This window comes from Pseudorca crassidens, chromosome 17 (assembly GCF_039906515.1).
Source record: "Pseudorca crassidens isolate mPseCra1 chromosome 17, mPseCra1.hap1, whole genome shotgun sequence".
In the NCBI taxonomy this organism is placed as follows: domain Eukaryota; kingdom Metazoa; phylum Chordata; class Mammalia; order Artiodactyla; family Delphinidae; genus Pseudorca; species Pseudorca crassidens.
The window spans coordinates 19,498,105-19,522,331 of NC_090312.1; the positions used below are offsets into that span (position 1 = coordinate 19,498,105).

General features: G+C 41.7%; 1 protein-coding gene across 7 annotated transcripts in view; it reads right to left on the reverse strand.

Annotated features, from left to right (window-relative positions):
* DEPTOR (DEP domain containing MTOR interacting protein) overlaps positions 1-24,227 on the reverse strand; it is a 172,466-nt gene that overhangs the window by 86,985 nt on the left and 61,254 nt on the right. For all 7 annotated transcript variants that reach the window (XR_010936185.1, XM_067711394.1, XM_067711397.1 and 4 more), the window contains exon 4: positions 18,391-18,569. Coding sequence is in view for 6 of the 7 variants with exons in the window: in XM_067711394.1 (XP_067567495.1) it covers positions 18,391-18,569 (179 nt within the window). In the remaining variant the exon portion in view is untranslated. The remainder of the gene's footprint in view (positions 1-18,390; positions 18,570-24,227) is intronic.

Below are 24,227 nucleotides of genomic sequence, written 5' to 3' on the forward strand. Positions count from 1 at the left end.
TCTGCTCATCCTTTCAAGCTCATCAATACCAAAGTCTTCTAAAAGAGACATTGTTTCACATGAGAAGAAAGCAGTTAAGTTGGGATTTTTCTGAAAACTCTCTTAATGCTAAATAACTTTTAGAAAACAGTATCATGCAATGAAAAGCAAAGGTTCTAGAGTCAGAAAAGCTCGGTTTTGCTCCCAGTTCTGCCACCTTTATGAACTGAGTGATTAGGGCAACTTACTAAATTTAAGCCTCAAATTTTTTGCATAGTTTTGCTGTGAAGAAGAAATGGGATAATTTACATAAGAGATTTGAAATGGTATCTGACATATAGTGTTTTAAGTGTTCTTCTCAGATTCCTAAAGATTGACTTTAGCTTTTGGTCACTTAAGTTCTTGCACAGAACCCATTTCTTTTGTCTTTTCTGCCCTTCTTTTAAGAACACTTGCCCAGCTCCCACGAGCAGTTCTGTCATCTCTCACTTGAGAAAAATATGAAATCTTAACCAGATGTCCAGTTCAAGCTTGGCAAGTATCTCACTGGAAAATAATTAAATCTCAGAAGTCAAAGAAAAGCGAGAAATAAAGGAGTGAAGTAAGACACAGGAAGTTTTAAGAATTAGTTTAAGGAAGCCAAAGATTTCTTTTGTTTCGCCATAAATTACATATGTAGAGTCTCAAGAAATAAAAATGGCTAAAGGGCATATCATTTATATTCCAGAGAGAGAGATGCATTGATTCTTTCTACACTTTAACATGACACTCTCCAAATGAAATGCAAAAATCATTTGCTACATAAGCAAGTTGCTCTTTGTTAAACACAGAAAAAATACCCTAAGAGCTAAGGGGAAAAAAATTAAAGAGAAGGAAAGAAAAATCAAGGAGGAGAACAGTGACTGGTGTCTCTATATCTTGAGGTCATTCCAATTCTTCATTTCTTAGATCCCAATGCTATACAGGACCTATATATTAGAGTAAATGTTGTGATATATATAATTTAACAGATTTCATTCTTTGCTCCTTGAGAATATATATATTTTTTAAAATGGGCACATCACCACTGTTTGCAGCTATACAAATTTGGAACCAAAGTTGATGCCTAGCAATAGAGGAATAGTTGACTGAATTGCTCCTGGAGAAGATTAATCTCTAAGCAGGAGGAAGTAAGGAGAGACAATATTCAACTCAGTATCTACTGTTCTAGTTGTGCTTTTATCACAGCTGTAACTGAAAACTGACAACTTCTTACTCATCCAATTTATAGTTTCTGGGACTTTCCAAGCATTCTCTTTTTATTGGTGGAATTCTCTAGGGGCTTGGCTTGGCTTAGTATTAAGTGAGACATAAAACAAGAGGAAAAGCAGAAACAGCCAGAAAGCTGAAGCAATGTAAATACAAGACAATCTTATTGCTTAGGGAAATGGGGGCTTTAGAAGCACTAAACTCCCAATGTTCATATTTGGTAAAAGAAAACAGATCCCTATTCACTGTATGCCTTCACTTTTTAAAAAAAATTAATTTATGTATTTAGTTTTGGCTGCATTGGGTCTTCGTTGCTGCACACGGGCTTTCTCTAGTTGTGGCGAGCAGGGGCCACTCTTTGTTGCGGTGCGCGGGCTTCTCATTGCGGTGACTTCTCTTGTTGCGGAGCACGGGCTCTAGGCGCTTCAGTAGTTGAGACACGCGGGCTCAGTAGTTGTGGCTCACGGGCTCTAGAGTGCAGGCTCAGTAGTTGTGGCGCACGGGCTTAGTTGCTCCACGGCATGTGGGATCTTCCCGGACCAGGGCTCAAACCCGTGTCCCCTGCATTGGCAGGCAGATTCCTAACTACTGCGCCACCAGGGAAGTCTGCCTTCACTTTTCAGAAAGCATGAGGGGAACGTCATGGAGTCTACCGAAATCATAAAGTGACACAGTTCAGATATATTCTTTTGGTGGATAATGTGGCTACATTTTTTCTCTTATAAATTATTAGGATGAGTTAGCAAAGAAAGGAATTTTTAAAAGCTGATTATCTGAAAGAAGGAGAATTGGCTTCTATTCCATTCACACATTTGTCCTAAGGATGAATATAAAAACTTATCATCTTAAGCCCTATAAGTTCCGCTGAATATAAGACATTTTAGGCTACTTATCTAGCTGGAGAGAGGAAGATCACATACCTTCATCCATCCTTGAAGTGTTTGCTGGCAGATGACATAACACAACAGACATCATGAAATAAGTAACTGAATCCAGCAGTGTGATAAGAAAGTAAGAAGGTGGTGGTGAGGAAGGGGGAGGGGGTAAGAATGTGTGTACATCAACTGTCCCCTGAATAGCACTTCATCAGAACTTTTAAAAAGTTTTAGAATTTAGAAGAGTCAAAAGAGGGCTTAGACAGGGGAATAAGGATAATGACTATTATAATGCGGAAGAAAAAAGACCAGCAAAGGATGAGGCTGGGGGGGCTGTGACTAGTCCTGCAAGTTGGTGTCAAAGCTAAAACGTCTTTAAGGTCACCTTCCAGGCAGAAGGCCCTCCCTGGCTGTGATTAACATCGTTATCATCAGAACATCGCACAGCAGCAAAGGTGGGCATGGCTCACCACTTCACCCAGTGTGCGATGGTGGGTGAAGGATCTTTCTGGGCCATCAAGGATGTCACTCCATCCTACCACTGGCTCCATTTCCTCTTGTTTTCTTTTTTATACCCTACTGACCCTTATAGCTCCTCCTGAAAGGACATTAGCACCTACAGACATTGCTTAAGAGGACTGACAAACTTTAAGGATTAAGAGGTGGCAGATCTAGTCCTCAGACATTTGCGTTAATAAAAGGCAAATAAATTCTGCCTATGAAACTGCTGCACCTTCCCTGCCAACAAAAGCTTTCAGTTGTTTCACACGTCCAAGTATGGATCTGCACTCTTTTGCCTCCCTTCTCCTGCTAGATCACAGTCCTACAGGGTCCAAGCATTTTATGTCACTTAGTACGCTGCATATTTAAAAAATTGTCAGAACTAAAACACATAAATATTATGCTTTTTAAGTCATGTGTCTGTTGGAAAATATGAATTGAGCATTAATTACAACAGAAGATGAAAGCTATTCTTTCAAGAAAATCTAAACTGTACTTAAAGCCATAACTACCCATCTCAAACCATCCTAAAGGGATGCAGGAGTTGAAAGAGCTCTGTTTTCCAAAGCAGCACAAGTCCTTGATTCGAGGTTAGGCAATTAGGCCACACAAGGACAGTTAGGTGCCCGGGATACAAAACTCTTCAAAAGGCAATACCAACAGTCAGTCAGAGAACTAAAATAATTACTTCCTGAGTACTGACAATATTAAGAAGAGGATATGAGAGCAGAAAATTGATTTTAGGGCATAAAGTTCTATGAATTGATATTACTAAAACAAAACACTTCATATACACAAAGTTAGAACCCAATTACACTTATTTAATTGGCTGAAGGGAGGAAAGGAGATGGAAAAGAGGAAAAAGGATCCAAGTAACTTCAGTAAGATTGCAGAAAAGATGAAAATCAAAACATGACATTGTAATTGTACGGGTTTCTGCTGCTTCTGTGTCTTACTGCGAGAAAAGTAAAGGCAATAAACAGATGCAAGGTCAAATTATATTTTATTCTTCTCTATGCATCTTTAAATAACAGCTGGGTGCATTCCAAAGCCTAGAACCTCATGTTGTTAGTGATAAAATTCAGAACAAAGAGTATGTTTTTCAAAAATGAGGTTGTTTTTCAGAGACTAATTCATATTGTAAGTGCAGAGAGGTCTGAAAACAAATTTACTTTGTCTGGCAAATGAAATCCTTCATATGCGTAATTCAATGAAAGAAATCTGTAACTCTGTTCTAGAGCCTTTGGAATTGTGGCATAAATCCAAGGGCCTTCAGTGTTGATTTATTTTTAAAAGTATATATTCAGTATAGAGTATGTATAAGATATTAAGACCAGCAATGGATGAGGCCATTAAACGTATATTAATCTCTACCCACCAAGGCATCTGATGATGAGGATATATTGATGATAACAATAATAAGAGTAGCAATCAGCTAACATTTACTAAGTGGTACACATGGCATGATTATATCATTCAGTTCTCAAAGCAGCAGAGAGAGCTATTGTAATTATTTGTATTTTACAGATGAGATTACACAAGGTCAACTTGCCCAAGGTCCCATAGTCATTAACTGGAAGATCCAAGACAGAAGCATTGACAGATTAACTCTGAAACCCCATCCCTTAATCTCCTCCCTAGACTGTCTCCCATCCCATAATAATGCCAAATGAGGAGGCAATGAGCTTACAAACACCAGAAAGCAGTCTGCTTTTTCCTCATTTATTCCTGTCGTCGGGTAACAGAAGACAACTTGGCTGGGCATGTTTTCTACAAAATTCTTCACCAGGGTAAAATGTTGATTACCTTGGAATTGCTTATTAAAAGGACAAAGAGACAGCATGGTAAACACCCCTCTGCTTACAGATGGTCTTGGGTTGAACACTGGCTTCACTCTTTACTAAGTTACTTAACGCCCCTGAACTTCAATTTTATTCATCTGTAAAATGAGTTGAAGAGGTAATGAAACAACATAGGTAAAAGGCTTATTAGAGTTTCTGGTACATAGAAGCATTCAGTTAATGTTAGCCATGTGTGGGCTTCCAATTGAGGGCCCACCCAGGTGTCAGTGCCCAAAGGATACCTTTCTAATCCTTTTCAGACTTCACCTATGTAAGCAAAGCTTCTGGCAGCAACTCTAGGTGGTCTGTGGGAAAAGAAGGCATCCTACCTAAACCAGATAAATTCAGCACGGCCAGCAACGTAGAGAAGGACATCCAATGTGATGCTGGAGGTATCAGAATAAATCCTACTCAAAACCACTAGCTATGAAAGCCCACCAAAGCCTTATTCCCAGATGACATCTGCTTACCATTCCCAGAAAAGTTACCATATAACCTGTGCGTGCTTTAGCATACAGTAATTTATCAGGTATTCCATATGAGACCGGAGAGACTAGGACCCTTGAAGGAGGAAGATGCAGACGTTCAGAAAAGGAGGATGTCAGTGGTGAGATTTAGTAGCTTTTAAAAAAATAAGTCTCCATATATTTCTATATTATTTATACTTGTACTCATCTTAAACAAAAAAGGAAAATAGGAAATACCTCACCTACTTTTTTTCCCAGTAAACTTTGTTTTAAAATAATTCTAGATTTATTAAAAAAAAAAGCTGTAAAGACCGTACAGACAGTTCCCATATATCCTTCACCCAGCACCCCCTGACGTTAATATAACCATGATATAAACTAAGACAAAACTAGGTCAAAACTAAGACATTAACACTTGTACATCCACCTGCTTTAAATCTAGCTTAGAGCTACCAGGAGCTCAGGCTGAGGACAGAGGAAACAAACTGTTCCTTGGAAGCCCATGTTTCAGAGGGAAGGTCACTTAGTTACTTAATGAAAAAGACACTTGTCCTCGTGGCTGACAATACTAGCTGCTTGTCCAAAACCCATTTTCCCTTTCTTCCTCCTTTATTATTTGTACAGGGCAGCAGTGTGCCCGGCTAACAGCATTAGATTCACTGATTGCCATCCAGCGAACGAGTCCATGTTGACACAGATCTGGCCCATGTAATGTCAGTAGAAATCTCTGGGAAAGGTGACTCTTCCTAAATAAAGAGGAACCTTTCTGTTCAAGCAGGCATTACTACATTTTCTCTTATTTGTAGCAAAACACAATTCTGTTATTGTTCCAAACTCAGGTCTGGACACAGAAATCAAAGGCTTAGAAAACAAACACTTTCTGTTTATCTGCAGCCCACACCTTGTAACAAGCTATGCTTTACTCAGAAGCCAAGAGCGATTAGACAGAAAGTCTTACAGGCAGAAGATATGCCTTCCAGCAACTCGGCTCTGATTCCCTGGTGACAGAAGTGGTTATGGACAGTCCCTGGGTCTCAGTGTTTCCATCTGTGGAAAATAAATTACAATAACTTCTTTTAACCAAAGCAAGTGAAATTAATAAATATATGGGAAGCCACAGCTCTCTGGAAGACAGGGCTGCAATGATGCCCGTGTACCATGAATAAATAATATTGTTCTGCTGTCAGCAAAAATCCAAAGGATCCCATGACAAAGACTAGGAATTTAAGAAAGTGCTCCTGAATTTGGGTTCGTATACTGGATAAGCCCATTCTGAGCAAAAAGAGAACTGCTGGGGCTTCCCTGGTGGTGCAGTGGTTGAGAGTCCGCCTGCCGATGCAGGGGACACGGGTTCGTGCCCTGGTCCGGGAAGATTCCACATGCCCCGGAGCGGCTGGGCCCGTGAGCCATGGCCGCTGAGCCTGCGCGTCTGGAGCCTGTGCTCCGCAACGGGAGAGGCCACAACAGTGAGAGGCCCGCGTACAGCAAAAAAAGAAGAGAACTGCTGAGTTCAGATCCAGTCCAAATGATCTCAGTCAACAATTTCTGACTTGTGGAAATATTAAAAATATTTAGTCAAAGGAAATATTTAAAAAATCAGAGAAAAAAGAAAACATGACTGTGAAATCACTGAGCTAAAGAAGAGAGAAGAGGGACTTCCCTGGCAGTCCAGTGGTTAAGACACCTCACTTCTACTGCAGGAGGCACGGGTTCAATCCCTGGTCGGGGAACTCAGATCCCACATGCCACACAGCAAAACATAGGAGAAAAAGTAAAAAAGAGAGAGAGAGAAGAATTGTTGCCATTCCAGAAACTTGTGTGGCTGGCACCCAGGTTTACTTGGGTGTCCAAACTGGTACAGCAAAATAGAGACACCAAGGTGCTTCCTCAACACAAACTTATAGGCATTTCAGCTGTCGGGGAACAAAGATCTCAACAAAGATCTCTGAGCTAAGGAGCTGAAAAGTGGAATACACACTCACTGGGATACCACCATACTCTGTGCTTTGCTCAAAGGTCTAGAGCTTTGCTCTTCAGAATGGCTGACAAGCACCAGAAATCTGGCAAGGAGCTATAAGTGTAAAATACACACTGGATTTGGAAGATTGAATATGAAAAAAAGGAACATAAAAGAGCTGATCGCTATTTTCCATATCGATTATATTTTGAAATAACATTTTGGAGATGAGTTAAATATATATTATGAAGGTTAATTTCATCTGTTCTATTTTACTTTCACTGCGGCTACTAGAAAATTTAAAATTACATATATGGATTGCATTTGTGGCTTTCATTCTATTTCCATGGAAAATAGGATCAGTCTAGAGGCTGGTACCTCATAGGAACAGATCAGCTAACAAACAAGTTCATCCCTTTAAGTGTAGCACTTTGAGAGCCATTTGTCCTAGAAGATAATTCTTTTCCTGAGCTCTTGACAGCCAAGTGGTCAAAAGTTGTTGGTATTGCTGTCTGCTTCCCCCTCACACACACTATCTCCCTATCCTATTTCCTTCATTTTGATGAGGAAGTACATTATGTTCCCACTTGACAGGAATCCTTTCTTGAGGTTAAGTTCCCAGCAACTGTGGAAGAGGACTTCAGAGAGACAGGAGTGGTTTTGCCAGTGGCCAAAACCAATACCCAGACCCCCTTCTTTGGCCTGGTGGCTTTGGTCATTTCCAATCAGACTGAAACCTAGGCCACAGCTAAGGGAGTGGCTAAAATAAAATGGAAGGAATATAGACTCTGATATGCAGGCTTTCCTCGGGTGGAAAGGAGAGAGGAGAGGGGCTGGGCTCCTTGTTGGGTCAAATGTCATTACTGGGACAGAGAGAAAGAAAGTGAAGGGGACCTTTTCAGAATAAAGCTAGATAAAATGTTAGAGTCTTTAAAATGTTATGTCAGGTTAAAAATAATATATATAAGCAATTTTACAAAAAGATTACTCTCCATTTTAGATTAAAATTGCTTATGATATTAATAAAAGTATTTTTCCAACTGTAATAAGGATGTATGTGTGTGTGTGTGTGTGTGTGTGTGTAATCCCTTCTTAAATTTTAACTTAATACTGTTCTATAGTCACATTGATCAGAGTTTACATATGGTCAGTTTTTTTTTTTTTTACAATTTTTTAATTCATTTAAAAATTTTTAAAATTTATTTATTTATATTTTTGGCTGCATCGGGTCTTCGTTGCTGCACGCAGGCTTCCTCTAGTTGCGGTGAGCAGGGGCTACTCTTCGTTGAGGTGCGAGTGTTTCTCACTGCTGTGGCTTCTCTTGCTGTGGAGCACAGGCTCTAGGCGCGCGGGCTTCAGTAGTTGTGGCTCACGGGCTTAGCTGCTCCGTGGCAAGTGGGATCTTCCAGGACCAGGGATCAAACCTGTGTCCCCAGCATTGGCAGGCAGATTCTTAACCACTGTGCCACCAGGGAAGTCCTGTTTTGCTTTTTACTTGAAGTACAGTTGATTTACAACATTGTGTTAGTTTCAGGTGTACAGCAAAGTGATTCAGTTACACATTTTTTTTCAGATTCTTTTCCATTATAGGTTATTACAAGATATAGTTTTCTGTGCTATACAGAAAATCTTTATTGCTTATCTATTTTATATATTTATATTGGTGTGTATCTGTTAATCCCACACTCCTAGTTTATCCTTTACCCTCCCTACCTCTTCCCTCTTTGGTAACCACAAGTCTGTTCTCTATATTTGTGAGTCTGTTTCTTTTCTGTAAAGAATTTCATTTGTATTGTTTTTTAGATTCCACATATAAGTGATATCACATAATTTTTGTTTTTCTCTGACTTCCTTTGCTTAGTATGATAATCTCTGGGTCCAACTATGTTGCTGTAAATGGCAATATTCCATCCTTTTTTATGACTGAGTAATATTCCAGTGTGTGTGTGTGTGTGTGTGTGTGTGTGTGTGTGTGTGTGTACCACATCTTCTTTATCCATTCATCTGTCAGTGGACACTTAGGTTGCTTCCATGTCCTGGCTATTGTAAATAGTGCTGCTATGAACGTCAGTGTGCATGTATCTTTTCAAATTACAGTTTTCCTCTTTTCTGGGTATATGCTCAGGAGTGGGATTGCTGGGTCGTATGTTAATTCTATTTTTAGTTTTTTAAGGAACCTCCATACTGTTCTCCATAGTGGCTGCACCAATTTATTCCCACCAACAGTGTAGGAGGGTTCCCTTTTCTCCACACCCTCTCCAGCACTTATTTGTAGACTTTTTGGTGATGGCCATTCTGACCAGTGTGAGGTGATACCTCACTGTAGTTTTACATATGGTCAGTTTTATACCTGATCATCACTCCATGGGGTCAACAGACTTCAGCTTGTTGATCCATTTCTGGCAGAAGCGGGGAGGAGGGAGCAGGGCGGAGGCAGCTAGAAAGAAGGAGCGTCTCCAAAGGACTATAGGCCAGAACACAAAAGACAACCCAGTCACACTGCCTGAGACAAACGTATCAGCAAAGAAAAACTGAGTTAAAGTGAGTGGCTAAGAATTGAGAGCCCTAAGTGGCAGGTGGGAGATTTTCTAGAGGAAGAACTAAGAGAGACCTCAGTGTGGCAAAGATGAAACGGCCGTGAGAATAATCGTCATAACTGCTCAAGGAGAGCCTGGGTCCCACACAGGAATCCCTGCCCAAACTCCCAGCCTCCCAGCTGAGAGAGGAGCTCCCTCAAGATTGACACAGGGTCAGAGCTAGAAAAAAGAGAATGGAGGCAGTTTGTCCTTAAAGGAGAACCTCTTAACTTTTTGCCCCACCCCACCCCCAATCTCCCCTTGAGGGCTGTGGTCAAGCTCATGTCCATCAGTAACCAGGAGTGAACACCACCGTGCTTTTTGACCAGGAGAAGAATCAGCAGTCTGAACTGTCCATTCCACCCAGGAGATCCTGACATATTGTTCTTTTAATAAACTTGAGACCCCAGCCTCCAGGTCCCTCCAAAAATGACCACCGAAACCCAGCTGAGTCCTTAAATTACCATGTAAGGCCAGGAGACTGCATACTTTCATAAACTTCAACTGCACAGAGATTGTGTGCATGTGTTTTTAAGGCTTCCTTGTGCCACTTTAACAAGGTCACATTTGGGCAAACTGAAGACCCCGTACTGCAGCGGCCACCGGCCCACAAGCTGTCAGAAGCAAGGCAGGAGTCGGTAGGGGCCCAGGCTACAGAGCCACAGTCTGTATCTAGAGGATCAGTTTCTGGACACCTGACAAAAGCTATACTGATGTCAACTGAGGAAAGAAATATTTACAGTTATGACACTGTTCACAAAAGACCTCTATTCTTTGCACATAACACCCTTCTTTTGGAAGATTACATAAGATGAGGCATCTCTCACTCCTTTCATACCTTCTAAAAGTCAAGCCTTTGTGTAGCTACAGACCTGTTGTCCTTCAACAAAACCAATACTATATTGTGTGCCAAAGTATTAGCCTGTGACTTTACCAAGGAAACCTGTTTCCTTCTGTTTGCATTGTGACAGCAGGCTGGCTGTGTCCGTTTTTCTTCCTGCTTTGGATTCAGCTATAATAAAAAGTAAAACAGAGCCAAAGCCTATCAGAGGGCACAGTAGGAAAATTCCAAGAAATTTTAAATCGAGAAAGGAAAAAGTTACAGTAGATAACAGCTGCTGATAAAGATGACACTTGAAATATTAATTATTGAAAGCAGATTATGGAAATATCCTACCCAATCTGTATTTTCTTCTATTCAGAGTATAAAATTTAGGAGCTGAGAACGATTAGGCTCATGGCAAATGCTTAAATATTGTCATCTAAAGCAACAGGGAAAATAATATCAAGTGAATTGATTTGGGGGGAGGATTAAATGAACTGAGAGCAGTAAAGGACAGCTTGTCTGTTGCTTTCGCCTGCCCAGCCTGCCTTGTGGTAACAGAAATTTCAAGAAAAAATTTTTTTTTCTTTGGGTGGAACAATGACCCACCACCACTTGGTTAGTCTGTCAGTCAAAGGGCCCTGCCTATCCAGGGGGCAAGAGGTGGGCATGTGACCCAGACTCAGCCAATCAGAGTTGTTCTCTAGAGTTTAGTCTCCGGAGAGAGGGCCAGCATAGGCAGAAAATAGCTAGCACTGGTTTCTTAGCTGTAGGTGTCTGAGAGGGATTGCCCTTCATCACTAGTTCCTCGCAACTGGATCCCCAAGAGCTGCTCCAGTTCTTCTCCAGGCAGCTTGGCTTTCCAGGGCTTTAACTATCAGTTCACTCTGCCATATATTTGAAGCAAATGATGATTGAGGCTGCTTATATTCAAAGAACTCTAGCTGGTGTAAACACCCAACGGTGTGCCTGGCAAATGGCAAATCCTCAGAAAGTGGTCACTACTATCGTTCATTCATTCTACACATTTTTTACTGAATAGCTGATACATAAGTGCCAAGCCATGGGCGATACAGAGACAAGAAAACAAATCCTTTCTTTGTTTTGGCTGCACGGAGCAGCATGCAGGATCTAGATCCCAAACCAGGGACTGTACCAGTGCCCCCTGCCATTGAAGCATGGAGTCCTCACCAATGGACCACAAGGAAGTTCCCAGAAAACAGATTATCTGTCTTCAAAGCACTTATATTCCAGCTAAGGGTAAAGAAACACTAAGATACTGGGTACCACCTGTAATGGAAAAATCTTCATTTTGTTGGTGACAAGGAGTTACCAAAAGCAAAAGCAGGAGAGGATAGTCTCGATAGGGAAGAAGAAAGGGCAGGTAAGCAAGGGTAGGGTGCCATTGACAAAGACTCTCTCCTTTCCAGACTTTAGTCAGGTTTCTCTGAGCCCTCATTTCCATTTCTTTTAAAAAATATTTTTATTTATTTATTTGGCTGCTTGGGTCTTAGTTACGGCACGTGGGATCTTTCGTTGCAGCGCGCGGGCTCTTCCTTGAGGTGTGTAGGCTTCTCTACGGTTGTGGCGCTGGGGCTCTAGAGTGCACGGGCTCAGTAGTTGCAGAGCACGGGCTAGTTGCCCCTCGGCATGTGGGATCTTAGTTCCCTGACCAGGGTGGAACCCAAGTTCCCTGCACTGGAAGGCAGATTCTTAACCACTGGACCACCAGGGAAGTCCCTGAGCCCTCATTTCTACTAGGCCTTGACATTGGCCCCTATCCTGTGGTAACAGAACTTACAAAAAAAATTTTTTTTTGGTGGAAGAATGCCCCTCCCTGACTTGGCGAGTCTGTCAGTCAAAGGGCCCTGCTCATCCAGGGTCAGGAGGTAGGTATGTGACTCAGCCAGATTTGACCTACCCAGCCCAGCCTTAGCAAAGAATCCTGCTAAGTCAGGATCCCCCAAATCGTGATACCTGATCACTCTTATTATTTTATCAAGTTCCTCATCCTCCATCTTTGACGTCTAAGTCCCTGGCCTCAAAATCCCCCTGCCCTTGGTGTCTCCCATTAATAAATTTCCATCCACTGACCCCCCTCACCCTGTTCCATGGCTATAAAACCCCACTTGTCCTCGCTGTTCTTGGAGTTGAGCCCCATCTCCCTCCCTTGCGACAATAGTCCTATTGCACTAGTCTTAAAGTATTCCTTACCATTTTAACAAGTGTCAGAATAACTTTTTTCTGTAATATCATATGGTCTTGGGCAAGTTGCAAACTCCTCAATCATCAGTGCCTTTGTTCTTCCTTCCTCCCATCCTTCCTTCCCTCCCTCTCTTCTTCTTTGGCTACGCTATTCCAGGCTGGGCCGAACTCTGTCAAGTGCTCTTAATTACTGAGAAGATGGGGTTAATTCCTGTCTGGATCTGGCATCTAACTTCCTTTGCAGAAGATCCCAAATTCTCTCTTCGTGGCTACCAGGGAGAATGTCTCAGCTATTGTCTTCCACTGGAGAATGGGATCACCAAAACTACCCTCGAGCAGCTGGGAGGATTAAAAATATAATACATGGAAAACTGCTTTGTGTGTTGCAAAATTTATATAATTATATTTTTCAAAAACAAAAGAAAAAGAAAGAGGGCTTGATGAAGTGTTGAAATTGTTAAAGTGCTCTGACTAAATCTTTAAAAGAGGAAATTATACGCCTGGACACAGCAGCGGTAGCCTGATTATCCAGGGTCAGCTGCTGCAGCTGTGAGCAATTTACCCACGTGACTCTGCTGTCTGTTACCCTCCATTTAAGGAAAAGATAGCTGGAGAGCAGCTCAGCAGTTGAGGGAGATATTTACGTGAGTAAAGAAATGTGTTCATCGCGTTGGCAAAGGTCACACAAAAATCTCAAGGTACTCGGTCATCGTTTGCGAAAAAGGAATCTTGTAATATTTTATGAGCTAACAATGATTATAGTTGCAATATCTGACAGGCTGTATGAGCTGATGCAATAAAAGTTGAGAATTTTTTTCCTAGTCTAGGGAAGCTTATAATTAGCATCCAATCTTCTTTTCTGATTAAGAGCCAGATTGCCTTGATGTGAATCTTGAACCTACCATTTACTAGCTCTTGTCTTCAGGAAGTTACTTAACCTCATTTTAAGAATGAGAATTATTATGATACCTAACTCATAGAGTTATTTAAAGGAGTAAATGTAGAGTGATTAGAACAGTGTCTGGCGTATAGCAGGGACTCTGTACATTTTAACTGTTATTTAGAATTGATCAGATCAAGTACAATAGCTGGCATTTGAGGGCCATAAGAGGTAGACTCTGCTAAAAGCTTTTGCCCACCTTTATCGTTTAATCCTCACAGCAGCTCTGGGCAGGAAAGAGTTACCATAGCAGCCTTGAAACAGAAGAGCCTGCTTGTGGGGCTGGCCCGTGGCTAGCTTCTGGGAACTTGGCTTTTGAAAGGTTCTCTGAGTTACCGTCTGATAAGGCAACTTTGCTTTACCTGCGACACTGAATTCTGCTGCACCAGCCTGCCCAGATTGTTTGCACAAACACTGCAATTAATGGAGAATACGTGCTTTCCTTCTGAGAGTCTGGAAGGCACGGAGTATACCGTGTGTATACTGTGGCTGGAAGGCACGGAGTATACTGTGGCTGTCTGGGCAGGCAGAGTATACCTCTATGAGCAGCCCCCAATAAAAATCTTGCCCTCTGAGTTTCAAGTGGGTTTCCCTGGGCAGAGATATTGTACACGTGTTACTGCATGTCCCTGCTGGAAGAAGGAACCAGTTCTGCCCGGCCCTGGAAGGGAGAACAGAGGAATCCTGCACCTGGATTTCTCCAGACAACACCCAATGTGTCTTTTTCCCTTGCTGATCCTTCTCTGTGTCTTTTTAAGATTAAAAAATCTTAGCCACGAGTCCAATCATATGTTGAGTCTTTCTAGTACATGTGGGTAGTCCTAGGATTTCAAAAAGCAAAACCAAAAACCCAACGAACCAACCAAACATAACAACTCTCAAAGGTATATAATATGACTTTAATTTAATAAATTTTAAAACCTGAGGAATGGAAGAGTTGAGATGTCAACAAGGTCACACAGTAGGTGAAGGAGATGGGATGTAAATCCTGCCTGTTTCCCTCCAAAGACCATGTTCATTCCACAGTGCCCGGCAAGCCACACCCGATTACATACATCCTGGACCAACGGAAACTCCTTTCTAAGGCACAATGCCTAGTAGCTACCGGTTAGCTATGCAACCTTGGAAAAATATCTTAAAGGCTTTGAATTCAAGAATTCTTCACTGTAAAACTGTAATAATGATAATAATATCATTACATATATATATATATATATATATATACACACATATACATTTGCATGCAAGTTAATTACTCAGCTAACAAGTTCTGTCCTGATTACAGAGCACCATTAACCATTCATAAATGAAGCTGGTTAGGATTTCATAAGTGGGCTTGATTTTTATGCCTACTGGTTTCAAGCTAGGGAACCACTTTTATCCAGCAACCTTTTGCTCAAAGCCTAGAGGCTGACTTTCTTTAATGTTTAACTTATGAAATTAATTATTAGCTGGACAATTCAGAGCTCTGCTTAAGATACTAGCTGGTATTTATCATTAACTCTAACGTACACATATGTGGTGGCCATGTTTTCATAACTCAAAGTTAGAATCTGTGATCTAGCAATGAGTTGCTGGGAAACTGGAACTCCCTTGGAAACTCTGACTCTGTATATATAGAGAATATTCAATCCTCCTAAAACCATGGAAAACAAATTTCCGTGGATAAGATTTGCTAACAATAATTCCTTATTTTATCCTTTACATCACAACGTTATGGCATTTATGTTTAAAGCATTATAAAATTACACTGTAGAGGCTTCCCTGGTGGCGCAGTGGTTAAGAATCTGCCTGCCAATGCAGGGGACACGGGTTCAAGCCCTGGTCCGGGAAGATCCCACATGCCACGGAGCAACTACGCCTGTGCGTCACAACTACTGAGCCTGCACTCTAGAGCCCACGTGCCACAACCACTGAAGCCCGTGCGCCTAGAGCCTGTGCTCCGCAACAAGAGAAGCCACCGCAATGAGAAACCCGCGCAACGCAACGAAGAGTAGCCCCCGCTCGCTGCAACTAGAGAAAGCCCGCACAGCAACGAAGACCCAACGCAGCCAAAAAAATAATAATAATTACACTGTAATTGAGGTATAATTACTCACTCTTTGGAAATCATTTGGAAACAATTTGTGGCATCCTCTATCTTCTCTCTGAAGTTGAGATGTACATTATCAGTCAGTAAACGGTAGTATAAAATTCTGGTTTTCTCTAGAGTTTGGTATCACCAAGTTTTCTGTCTGGAGCAAAGATGACAGCGTTAACCTAACCCAAACACACCATTTTTCATGGTGGAAAGCACCAGTCACTCCAACCAATTCTGAGTTCACACTTACTAGCGATAATATCCATTTGGACACTACCACCTGAGTGGCCTCATACAAATTACTTAACCTACTGGTGCCTTGGTTTCCTTATCTGTAAAATGGAGATAATAAAAATACCTGCCCTGTAATTAATGGTTACTATTTTATACACTTAAAAAAAATTTGTTAAGAGAGTTGATCTCATGTTAGGTGTTCTTACCACAATAAGATAAATTTAACAACAACAAAAATTAGAATATCTGACTCAAAGAGTTTAAGAGGTTTCAATAAGTTAATGTGTAAAATCTCTAGGACAGTGCGTGGCCCATGGTATAAAATAAATAACCAATAAATAAACTATATCCTACAACTTCAATTGCTCTCTAATTGCTTCTATATCCGTTTTATAATCTCTACAAGACTATAAGCTGTTTAAGGCCAGGAACCATACTGGTATTTTACAATTCTATCCACCTTCCAAACCTCAACCAATAGCCCAGCAGGAAACATATCAGACCGTCAATAAACAGTTGGAAGCGCCATTGTGGCGCATCAGTTAGGAGAAAACACCCCAAAATAACTGAGTGGCTTGAGTGCCTTGCAAACCAATGCTTCTAGATCAGGGGCTTTTCAAAATATTTGACCACAATGCAGAGTACTAATTTTCATGTTACAAATCAGTGCACACATGACTATGGTCATATGTTTATACAGTGTATATCTAACTGAAATAAATGTTTTGCAAAACAATCCTTGACCTTATTACATAAATTATGCTCTGAAATTTTCTATTCTAGTTAAATCCAATCCACTGCATCTCAAACTTTTAAAGTGCATTCGAATCACTCGGGGTTATGCAAAAATGTAGATCAGATTCAGTGCGATCAGAGATTCTGCATTTCTATCATGTTCCCAGGTGACACTGTGGGTCCATGGACCACACTTTGAGTCTAGTCTAGTCTATGAAAAAAAGTTTTTTTCTTAGTAGTTCTTTTTTTAAAAAAATTTTATTGAAGTATGGTTGATTTACAATGTTGTATTAATTTCTGCTGTACAGCAAAGTGACAGTTATTTATACATTCTTTTTCATATTCTTTTCCATTATGGTTTATCACAGGATACCGAATATAGTTCCCTGTGCTAAAAAAAATGTTTTTAACGCTGGGGGAATGACTCCCTAAACTTATTTCACTAAACCCACTAAAGGCTTGCAATCTGCAGTTTGTGAAACACTGCTCCCAATAATTTCAAAAGTTTCTTTCAAATAATTCCATTATTATCTCCCTAACACTGGGATAGAAATTCTAGGCCTGTGTAGAAGTGGAGGTGGGAGGGTTTACAGTAAGAATGATTCAAGTTATTACCTTTCATGTTGACTCCTAGGCTGAAATGCTTATCTGGTTCCCAGCCCTTTCCTCACTGTTCTAAGCCTACACCTTGCAGCTGTATTAGTAAATTGACTGAGCACTTATTAAGAGCAAGGCACTGAGCCAAGTGCTTTATATCTACCACCTGTACTCCTACAACCAACCTATGCAGGTATGCCCATTTTACAGATGAGAGCAGGTAAGTAGCTAATCACTGGTGGAGTTGGGATTCCAGAGCCTATGTTCTTGCAATAGGCAGCCTCATAAGAACTGAGATGGCTCCAGTGATCCTTGCCTCCTGGTTAGCACACGCATAGTCCTCTCTCATACTCAACAGGACTGACCTGGTAACCAAGAGCGTATTGAAGAAACAACAGTGTGTGACTCCCAAGGCTCAGTTAAAAGACACTGTAGCTTCTGTCTTGCATTCTCTTGGATCACTCCCTCTGCAAGAAGCCAGGTTGCCATGTCATGAGAATTCTCAGGCAGCCTTACGAAGAAGTCCATAGAGCAATGGACTGAAGCTTCCGGCCAACAGCCAGCACCAGCACTTCTATGGTAGGCACAGAAGTGAGCCACTGTGGAAGCAAATCCTCCAGGCTATCAAGCCGTCAGATGACTGTAACCCCAGCCAATGTCTTGACTGCAACCTCGTAAGAGACCTCCAAGCCAAACCACCCACTAAGCTCCTCCCAAATTCCTGAGCCACAAAAGCTATGTGAGATCATAACCATTTATTATTATTTTATACCATTAAGTTTTAGAGTAATTTCTTATGTAGCAATAGATAACGAATAGAGTTCCTGAACAGTACATTATATTGCATTATGATTCAGCTCTAAAAAGAAAAGTGAAAATCTGAAGACCTTTGGATACTTCTTCAGTGTGGCAGCTTGAACCATGGTTCAGCGAATTTTCATTCTCCCAATGCGACCAACCTTGCGAGAGCCATCTACTTCCCATCCAGACTTGACCAGATGACCTGCTATAGCCAGCTGGACATGAAGCTGTAATGTTAAATCACACCCAAGCAGAAGTGTTTGGAGACGTTGCAAGAATCTGCCTGCCTTCTCTAGCTTCTGCCCTCATCTGTCAGAACAATAGAGTCCAGAGAGTGGATGCTCCTTTACTCTGAGTCCCAGAATGAGAAGGCATGAAACACAGAGCTGAATGTGACCCCCAGTTTGGAGACAAGCCAAGCGGAGCCCAAGCAGAGGCACAGTTGACTTACAGAGCCATGACTGAGAAATAAAAGCCTGCAGTTGTAGCACAAGATTTTAGGGTTTAGCAAAAGCTGGCCCATACACTCACCGTGCTGTATGATGCTGTGCTCCATAAGCCGGTGGCAGAGCTGTTCCGCCTCTTTCCTTGTGGTGGCCTCACCCTCCTGAACCAGCCAATCCAGGAATTCAGACGCCATGAAGGTGCGCTCGTACTTGACCCCTTCCTCTTCCCTGGGCTGCAGGAGTGTGTTTTCAGGGCTCATCAGCCTGGAGGAAGAAAGTAAAAAAATAAATAAATAAATAAACCTACACTTACCAGTGGGGAGAGAGAAGAGAGGAGGGGAAAGATAGGGTTGGGGGTTAAGAGGTACAAATCACCACGTACAAAATAAACAAGCTACAAGGATATATTGTCCAGCACAGGGAATACAGACAATATTTTATAATAACTTTACATAGAGTATAATCTATAAAAATTTGGAATCACTATGGTGTATACGTAAAACTAATATTGTAAGTCAACTACACTTCAATTTTAAAAAAAAGAAAGAAAGAAAGAAAAAGAAACCTACACAAAAGGAAAATTACTCATTTGAAATCCCACATCCTAGGCTTCTGTGAAGTATCACCGCAAGGTTGTCAGACAGACAGATGTGGCTGTCATGTGTTGCCCCAAATGCAATTGTCAAGAGAAGGATCTGCTTCAGAAGTGAATAAGATGCATTTTTTCCTGGTGATTAGAAAAAAACTGAAAAAGCAATCCAAAACTCTAGCTTTAGCAAACTGTATTCAGTTTAGCCATCTTGAGAAGGAGCTCCTGACCAAACCCCACCCTACTTTCCTAAAAAACTCTCGTATTTCTTTCCTAAAGGCATTTTTCCTTTTCCCAAGTCATTGGGCTAATAAGAAGATGACTTGCTATGGACTGAATGTTTGTGTCTTCCCCAAATTCACATTGTTGTTAGGGGAACCACTGATTGAAACCACCCACCCTAGCCAGGCTGGATAGTAGGCACTTGCATGAGTCATCTTACAACAGGAGGTCCTGGTAAGGAACGCGGAACTAACAAGCTACCACCAACTGGAAGAATTCAGGAAAGGTCAGAAGGAGAGAGGAGACGCCAGTCCACATGTCCTCCCAACCTCCCAGAATCCTCCTCGCTGGAATCCATCTTGGCTGAGTGATGCAAGCGCTACCAGGAAGGACCCTGAGTCAGAATGATTGGCCAGAGATAACCCAGAAACTAACCCCATTCCCATAAAACCCGAGACTGCGAGCCACGTGGCAGAGCAGTCCTCCTGGGTTCCCTTACCCTCCTGCTCTCCCCCCGGGCGCCCCTTCCCAATACAGTCTCTTGCACTGTCAGCACGTGTGTCTCCTCGGACAATTCATTTCCGAGTGTTAGACAAGAGCCCACTCTCGGGCCCTGGAAGGGGTCCCTTCCTGCAACACAAGGACTAGGGGTGGGAAAGATCTTGGGATATGTGAGGGTGTGAAAGGAAATAGGTGTGCCCTGACATAATGGGGGGGTTGGTAGGGAACAGGTCAGCAGATCCCATGGGCCCCACTGAGGATTCTATTCTAAGTGCAATGGAAAATAATTGAGAAGTCTCAAGCAGAAGTAGGACAGGATCCGATCTAAGAGTTCAGTATATTGGCAACAACTACATAGTATGCTCTAAATGTATTTCCACGTAAAATACATCTGATACGAGAGGGTCCCCCTATTAGGCTCTCTAGGGCCCTAGAAGGGGCCCCCCTTTCTGCAACATATTGAAACACTAAAGACCAACGTGATAGAATTTGGAGATGGGGCTTTTGAGAGGTGATTATTTCATGAGGGTGGAGCCCTACTGGGGAGGAAGAAGTTTTCCTCTACCCTTTTAGTTTCTTCTGGCTGGTCTAAGAAGTAGATTGACATAAGACTGATTAACAGGAGAAAATCATACAAAAGTTTAATAAAATGTACAGGGGAGAGACCCAGGGAAACTGAGTAACTCACCAAAATGGCCAAAACCCTCACTTTATTTTTTTAACATCTTTATTGGAATATAATTGCTTTACAATGGTGTGCTAGTTTCCGCTGTATAACAAAGTGAATCAGCTATATGCATACATATATCCCCATATCTCCTCCCTCTTGCGTCTCCCTCCCACTCTCGCTATCCCACCCCTCTAGGTGGTCACAAAGCACGGAGCTGATGTCCCTGTGGTATGCAGCTGCTTCCCACTAGCTATCTAATTTACATTTGGTAGTGTATATATGTCCATGACACTCTCTCACTTCCTCCCAGCTTACCCTTCCCTCTCGCCATGTCCTCAAGTCCATTCCCTACGTCTGCGTCTTTATTCCTGTCCTGCCCCTAGGTTCTTCAGAACGATTTCTTTTTTTAAATTTTAGATTCCATATATATGTGTTAGCATACGGTATTTGTTTTTGTCTTTCTGACTTACTTCACTCTGTATGACAGACTCTAAGTCCATCCACCTCACTACAAATAACTCAATTTCATTTCTTTTTACGGCTGAGTAATATTCCATTGTATATGTGTGCCACATCTTCTTTATCCATTCATCTGTTGATGGACACTTAGGTTGCTTCCATGTCCTGGCTATTGTAAATAGAGCTGCAATGAACATTGTGGTACATGACTCTTTTTGAATTATGGTTTTCTCCAGGTATATGCCCAGTAGTGGGATTGCTGGGTCATATAGTAGTTCTATTTGTAGTTTTTTGAGGAACCTCCATACTGGCTGTACCAATTTACATTCCCACCAACAGTGCAAGAGGGTTCCCTTTTCTCCACACCCTCTCCAGCATTTACTGTTTGTAGATTTTTTGATGATGGCCATTCTGACCAGTGTGAGGTGATACCTCATTGTAGTTATGATTTGCATTTCTCTAATGATTAGCAATGAGCATCCTTTCATGTGTTTGATGGCCGTCTGTATATCTTCTTTGGAGCAATGTCTACTTAGATCTTCTGCCCATTTTTGGTTAGGGTTGTTTGTTTTTTTGATATTGAGCTGCATGGGCTGCTTGTAAATTTCGGAGATTAATCCTTTGTCCGTTGCTTTTTCATCTGCAAATATTTTCTCCCATTCTGAGGGTTGTCTTTTTGTCTTGTTTAAGGTTTCCTTTGCTGTGCAAAAGCTTTGAAGTTTCATTAGGTCCCATTTGTTTATTTTCGTTTTTATTTCCCTTTCTCCAGGAGGTGGGTCAAAAAGGATCTTGCTGTGATGTATGTCAGAGAGTCAAAACCCTCACTCTAAATACTACCTTCAGGTAAAGACAAAAGAGGATGTTGGGGTAGTGGTTCAGGACTTCAAAGGGGAGGAAGGCAATTCACATGGAGATGTAAAGGCAACTGTTTGGTAAATAAATGTTTGTTGTGTCATGCAGAGACAATGGGACACAGAGGGAAATTTTAACAGACTTCCCAGGTTTCTCCTTGCCTACACACCTAGCTCATACTATAGTTATCTATGTTGATAGCTCCCCTCCTGGAACAGGTCCTCTATCTAAAATTTTTTAGGCAGTTAGGTCACAGGTCAAAGGTTCTTCCAGAATCTTTCGGGCCTTGATTGTTTTCAGCTCGAAGTAATCCACACACCAAAGAGACATTTTGGGGTGGCAAACTTTGTTCCCCTACAGACCCACGATAAGATTACTATCCTTATAAGAAGGGACAGAAGAGAACTTGCTTCCTGTTTCTCTCTTGTGACGGTAATACAATGAGCAGACCTCTGCAAACTAAGGTGCCTTACCATACACCAGGTCTGCTGGCGCCTTGATCTTGGACTCCCCAGCCTCCAGACTGTGAGAAATGAGGGTCTATCATATAAGCCATCCAGTCTATAGTATTTTTGTTAAAGCAGCCTGAACTAAGACAACTACATAAGTCACTCCTTTACCACCCCCCTAGCCCCACGTATCCTGTCTCACACCTACCTTCCCATGCACTCTTCACTCCTCTAGCTTCTGCTTTTACTACTAGGGGCACAAGCATTCTCCCTTGTGTCCATATACGATGGACATCTTGTAGGTCCCCCATGTGGTTGACATTAATAGCATCAGATGCTATTGAGCACTCCCCTCAGTTAGAAGGACGTCACACACTGTACTGCTTTCCCTCTGTCCCTACCTTTTCTCAGTGACCATTGTGGGTTACCGCCACTTCATCTCCATGGACTTTGAAGGCTGGAATCCCTTGAGATTCATTTCCCCAAATATCTCTCTTCTCTCGTCTCTCAGGCAAGTTCTTATATCCCCATGGCTTCAACTACCATCCATGCCCCAAGGATTCTCAGATTTATATCCTTAGACCAGGGCTATATTCCCAACCCCAGACCTTTGTATCCACATGGACATCCCAAAGACACCTCAAAATCAACAAGCCCAAAACTGAATTCAGGTTCTTCCCTCCAAATCTGAGGTCCTGTGCCTGTGAGAGCTTCCACCATGCAGCCTGAAAACAAGGCTTCATCCATGATGCCTTCATCTTCCTCAACCCAGTCTATCAGTCTGAACTGTGGTTTTTACCTCCCAGATAGCTCTCATATATGTCTAAGTCTTCCCATCTTTGGCACTGCCACTGCCTTGGCCCAAAATACCAACACCTTTAACCTAGACAATTACATTGGTTTCTTAATTGGACTATACTATGCACCCACTCTTGTTCTCAACCCAACCTCAAGCACCCAAGACCAGACACAGCAATTAAAATGATCTTTTAAAAATCTGAACCTGAAAATGTCCTGCCCCTGTTGAAGATACACTTTAATGGCTTCTCATTGCTTTTAGGCTAAAGACCAAAACCATTTATATGGCCTATAATGCATGCATGGCCCTGACCCCGTCCCCTTTGGAACATTCTCACCTCTGGCCCCTGTGTGCTCCAGAGAGGCTGGGCTTCTTTCAGTTCAAACATATCATGCCCACCTACCACAGGGCCTTTGAATATGTCATTCCCAAACCTGGAACATTCCTCCTCACTTCTCTGGACTATTCCTCTACTCCTCAAGCCTACTTAACTCCTTATCCTTTGCATTTCAATCATTATCAGACCTCCATTGCTCCCTATACAGTCTACGTAATTATCAGATTAAAGACTACCTTCCCTACTCAACTATAAGCTCCAACAGGATAGATAGAGTCCATGTTTGTCCACAAAACCTTGTACAATGAAAACAGAACCTCATAAAATGTCACAATCATTGTATCATCTTCCTTTAGAACTGTTCCTGATGAGTTCTTGTCTTCTATATGAAAGTTCATTTCTCTCTTTCAAAAACCTTCAGGTCTTCTCAAACTAACAACAGTATGCAACACAGATTGTACCATTTCATTCTAGAGCAGGAAGAAACCTTAGAGATTATTACGATACAACCCCCTCTTCATCCATATGAGAAAAATGTAATTCTCATCCAAAGGAGAAAAAGTGAATGACAGCATTCAGTGTTGCGGGGAGGAAACCTGCTCAGGGTCATACAAATGAGAACACTTTACACGTTTATAAATCATATCATTTGTGGGTAACTGAACCTGCGTACCTCAATGTCCACTCATATGATGTTCATTTTCAGTGCTTTCAGACTTAGAGCCCAATCCTGCTGTGGAAAGAATATTCAACTAGGAATTTGAAGATTTAAGTTTTATTCAGAATGGGTCACTTGGTAGCTGTGAGATGAAAAGCAAGCCACTTTTCTTTTTATAACCTTCCTTTTTCTCAAGAGTATAATGATAGCTTCACCCATCTGTTGTGAATGATAGAGTGAGTATGAATGAAACAACTTAACAATACAAAAGACGATGTATATACAAAGCGTTAAACTTAACTAATCATGGTGCGTTCCTCAGGGCGTGATGAATTTGTGCCAGTAGCTACACAGGGACTCCTCTGGAGTGGGACACCTCCACTCTT